General features: G+C 45.6%; 1 protein-coding gene across 1 annotated transcript in view; it reads right to left on the bottom strand.

Annotated features, from left to right (window-relative positions):
• The window catches only part of LOC103610981 (D-3-phosphoglycerate dehydrogenase), a 36,470-nt gene extending 35,304 nt beyond the window's left edge, over positions 1 to 1,166 (bottom strand). Inside the window, exon 1 of the mRNA XM_008595030.1 lies at positions 960 to 1,166. Within this exon, the coding sequence (XP_008593252.1) occupies positions 960 to 1,097 (138 nt within the window). The 5' untranslated portion in view covers positions 1,098 to 1,166. The remainder of the gene's footprint in view (positions 1 to 959) is intronic.
• Positions 1,167 to 4,561: the final 3,395 nt, after the last annotated feature.

Below are 4,561 nucleotides of genomic sequence, written 5' to 3'. Positions count from 1 at the left end.
TTCACAAGACAAATATTCTAAGGTTGGAGACCACCAAACCTGACAGGACCTTTTCAAACAAAGTAGATAAAGGTTTGAAGTACATTAAACGAATTATGTATCACAACAGAGGTACCTTCCTAAGATTTGCTCAGAATATAAATTTTCTGGGGGCGTTAGGGGTCGGGTTCTAGCTCGGTCTGGTCACTCCTGATCAGCGATGAGGCCAAAGGTGAGGCCATCTGCCCTGGCCCGAGCGGAGGCTAAGCCCGGACCGCAGCTGCGGCGGCGGCCACGTGGGCAGCCGGGGGATCTCCCGGCGCCCCCCGCCCGCCCCTCTCTGCTCCGAGTGCTCCCAGGAGGCCGAGGGGCGGTGAAAGCTCCCAGCAGTCTTGCATCAGACGAAAGGCGGGTACGCGTCTGCCACCCCAGGAGGGCCGCCTTCACCGCAGCTTCCCCAGCAGCCACGAGTCAGGATTGGACTCCGCCAGCGCCCCCCAGGGGAAGCTGGACTCGGCAGGGCGGACTAGGACTCGGTCCGGGAAGAGTCGCGGATCCCTGGGCTCCCCGCAAGGAAGCCCCTTTGGCGCCCCTTCCCCGATGCCCCGCACGGGGGGAGGGGTGGGAGGAGAGGCGGCACCCGGCTGCCAAGGCCATGGCACACGAAGGCGCTGGGGAGCCGCGCTGGCATCCGGCGGGCAGCCTGCAGGACCAGTTCGAGCAGCCTGCACTTTGCAGTGCTCCCAGGAGGCAAGCCAACATGAAACACGCGGCTGCAAACCGAACAAAAAGTTTACATCCTGCAGCTTGCCGTCGTTTGTTGCTCCTGCCTTCCCCCTTCCCCGCTTCCCCAATCTCAGGAGGCCCCGGGACTGACTGATAACGGATGGCACGGGAGCGGAGCGCGCTGGCCCAGGCGCGGCCAGCCCGTTTCGGCGGAGGATGCCACGGAGACCTCGCTTTTGTCCCTCTCGCCTTACCTGCAGCTCGGCTATCAGCTCCTCTTTACTCAGGTTCTGCTTCTCCACCACCTGCAGCCCTCCGTCTTGCAGGATCTTCCGGCAGCAAGGGTCCAGGCTGTCACTGATGAGCACTTTCCGCAGATTTGCAAAGGCCATTGCTCGAGTCGGCCCCGGAATCGGCCGCTCTCCGTGCGCTGAGCTCCTAAACCAGAAGCTGCCGTCCGGGCTGGCGGGATAGTGTAACTGGGCAGGATTCTCGATCTCCCGCTCCCCCTTAACCTCCCCCTCTGCTTCTACTGTCTCCTTCTGATTGGACAGAAATGCTCAAACTCCCTGTGACTCCGCCTCCTCCTGGAGCTTCTGAGCCTTCTAGATCCCCGCCCACTTTATTATCGTCCCGCGATGAATTTCTCAATCTCAGCAGAAGCTCTTACCTACACCTGGTGAGTTTATAAAAGCACAATTTAAGCTGACTAGCTGATTTATATCTGAAAAACCGAGAAATGAACGTTCTCACTGTGAGGGAGGTAAGTTTCAGCTTCACTTCTTTCCTCCTAAGGGCTAATTCATTAATTCCTTAACAAGCATTTTTGGGCGCATAAATGTGCAAGGCAGCATGGTAGACGTTGAAGGGGGCTGGAACATCAAAAAAAAATATAGCCCCTTTCCACTGGGGGCCTAACACCCGGGAGTGCCAAACACACAAACTTGGAGAGTTAAATAGTTAAAACATAAGAGAAACGACTTTTGAGACGTCACAAGGTTGCGATTCATTCCAAATGAATGACGCAATGAGAATTATGAATTTAAAGGGGAGCGAGGATCTGGTGCATTTAGACTAGCCAGACTTTTTGTTCAAGTTCTGTATTCTCTTCCTCCACTTTCTCTCTGATTATGAAAAAGACGAAATGAAAAATGAGATGTTAGTCTTGCCTAAGTTTTATATTGACCAAGGAGGCTCTTCCCAGCTGTTAAATCCTTTGTGTTTAAATCCCACAACAAACATGGTCTTCATGCCCCATTTTACAAAATGTTGGAAATTTTAGTTTGGGATTATTTTAGTCACCTAGGATCAGAAGCAGGACCAGGGATTCTCACAGTTGAATTCGAATTCAGCTTTGTGGGCATGTCAGATCCAATTAACCACCCTGTGCCCTTGTCCTGTGCTATTCACCGAAGTCAAGTGCTAGATCCTCATGCTTCAAAACTATGCAATATCAATCCTATAAAGTAATGAAAATTTTGGACTGATAATTCCTAGGCCAGATAATTCTAGATTTTAGACCAAATTCTCTCAATGGGAAAGAAGATAATTTGCTTATCACGTTTACTTGTGTGGATGGTTTGTTGTTCCCACATTCCAGCACTCATTAGTATTTCATTTCCCTGTCTCTCAGGAGGTGCCCAGCAGTCCCAGGTATTCTGGGGACAGATAGTAGATCTATCCTAGGAGGCTAATGGAGGGGCTTTGGAAGCAACATTTTTGTCACCATTTTCCTTCCTCTCCTCCCAGGGCTTGCCACCTACTTCCTTCCAGTTTAGAATCTAAATCCCACTGTGTCTAATATATAATCCCACCCCTTTACACCAAGTCAAACTTCCTGGATACTGGTCTGAACCCCATAACCCAAAGAGCCTTCCAAACCTGATCACCTGGGCATTGTTTTCTTTATTTATTATTTATGCCCCACCTACTTTTAAAATAGATCCAAGCCACGGGGGAAAGACACTTCTAAACCCACTGAGAAAATATTTCACAGCTAAGAGTCAATTTCTGAGTGAAAAGTAGGATGTGTGATAATTGTTACCATTAAACAAGTCAGAAATATTCCTCTCTCTTTTTAAATCTCTATAGCGTTGACTTCAAGTTATCTCCCAGTGCCTTGTATAATACGTATGTGACTATTTTATGTCTTGTTCCTCTGGACTCTCATTTCATTAAGATCAGAGACGTGACTTTATATCCCCACCAATGGTGCCCAGCACAGTGCTTTCCACATGATAGAGGTTTCATTCAAAAATTAATTTATCGAGTACCTACTATGTGCTATAGGTACTGTGGCTTAACACTGGGCATATGACCAGGTGATGCATAAGACAAAGCCTCTTTTCTCAGAAAGAAAGAAAAACAACATTCAAAGAATAGGTTAAGAATTATAAATAGATATGTCCTGGAATGCTTTGGGAGCAAGGAAGGGAAACACCTCCTTGAGGGCACCAGGAAGGCTTCCAATCAAGGTTGCTTTTGACTAATGGTTTTAACTCATTCAAGGCAGCACCTCTGAGAGTGGCCCATAGATACAAAGATAAGACATAACTGCCTTCAAGCTGCTCATGGTTAACTGCCTAATCTTGAGAGCTGAACAGGAAGTAGCCAGGTAGAGCAGAAATGACATTTAGAAAGGCTCAGAGATGTGGGGAATTGCAAGATGTCCACAGCTTCTCTACCATCAATGTGGAGGGTGCCAGTGGGAGACCGGGAGATGAAACTGCAGGGGGCCAGGGCCTGCTCACCAAGGGCCTTGCCCTGAAAAAGAGTTTAAACTTGGCTCTACACAAGGGCCGTTCCATGGCTCACTTGGGAGAGCGTGGTACTGACAACACCAAGTCAAGGGTTAAGATTCCCTTACCAGTCATCTTTTAAAAAAATAAAATAAAAAATAAATAAACTTGATTCTACATGTAGTATAGAAGCACTGAATGATTTTTTTAAAAAATGATTTGATTAAATGTCGTGGCTGAGCTGAGCCCTGATACTGCTAATATAGATAACTCACCACCACATCCCACATTCTCTGTCAATTTCTATTTTTGAAATTATTTATTTATTTTTATTGTAGTAAAAAATATATATCGTAAGTACTGCCATTTTAAGAATTTTAAAGTATATGATTGCATAGAATTAATTACACTCACAATGCTGTGTGACCATTACCTCTATTTTCAAAACTTTTTTTGTCACACAAAACATAAACTCTGTACCCATTAAGCAATAATTTCTCATTATTCCTTCCCCGCAGTTTCTGGTAACCTCTAATCTACTTCTGTCTCTGAAGTTTTTTTTTTTGCCTTTTACTCTTTGTTTAATTGACCCATGACAATTGTCGATATTTAAGGAGTACAATGTGATATTTGGGTACATTTATACAGTATACTTTAGTATATCGGTCATCTCAAACATTTGTCACCTGTTTGTGTTGGGAACATTCAAAATCCTCTTAGTTAGCTACTTGAAATTATACAGTAATTGTTGTTGACTATAGTCTCCGTATGTTACTACAGAGCACTAGATGTTATTCTTCCTACACCTCTACAATTTTGTATTCATTGACCACCCTCTCCCCATCCCCCATTGCTTCTCCCCTTACCAGTCTTTAGTAACCACTATTCTACTGTGTATTTCTATGAGACTTTTTTAGTTTCTACATATAAGTGAGAGCATGCAGTATTTCTCTTTCTGTGCCTGGCTTATTTCACTTACAGAATTTTCTCCAAGCTCATCCATGTTGCTGCAAATGGCAGAATTTCATTATTATGGCTGAGTAGTATTTCATATTGTGTGTGTGTGTGTGTGTGTGTGTGTGTGTATTTACCACATTTTCTTTATCCAGTTATCTGTT

This window comes from Galeopterus variegatus, unplaced genomic scaffold, assembly GCF_000696425.1.
Source record: "Galeopterus variegatus unplaced genomic scaffold, G_variegatus-3.0.2 Scaffold12194, whole genome shotgun sequence".
Lineage (NCBI taxonomy): Eukaryota > Metazoa > Chordata > Mammalia > Dermoptera > Cynocephalidae > Galeopterus > Galeopterus variegatus.
Note: the sequence above shows the minus strand (reverse complement) of the source record. Positions and strands in the feature narration are given on the sequence as shown.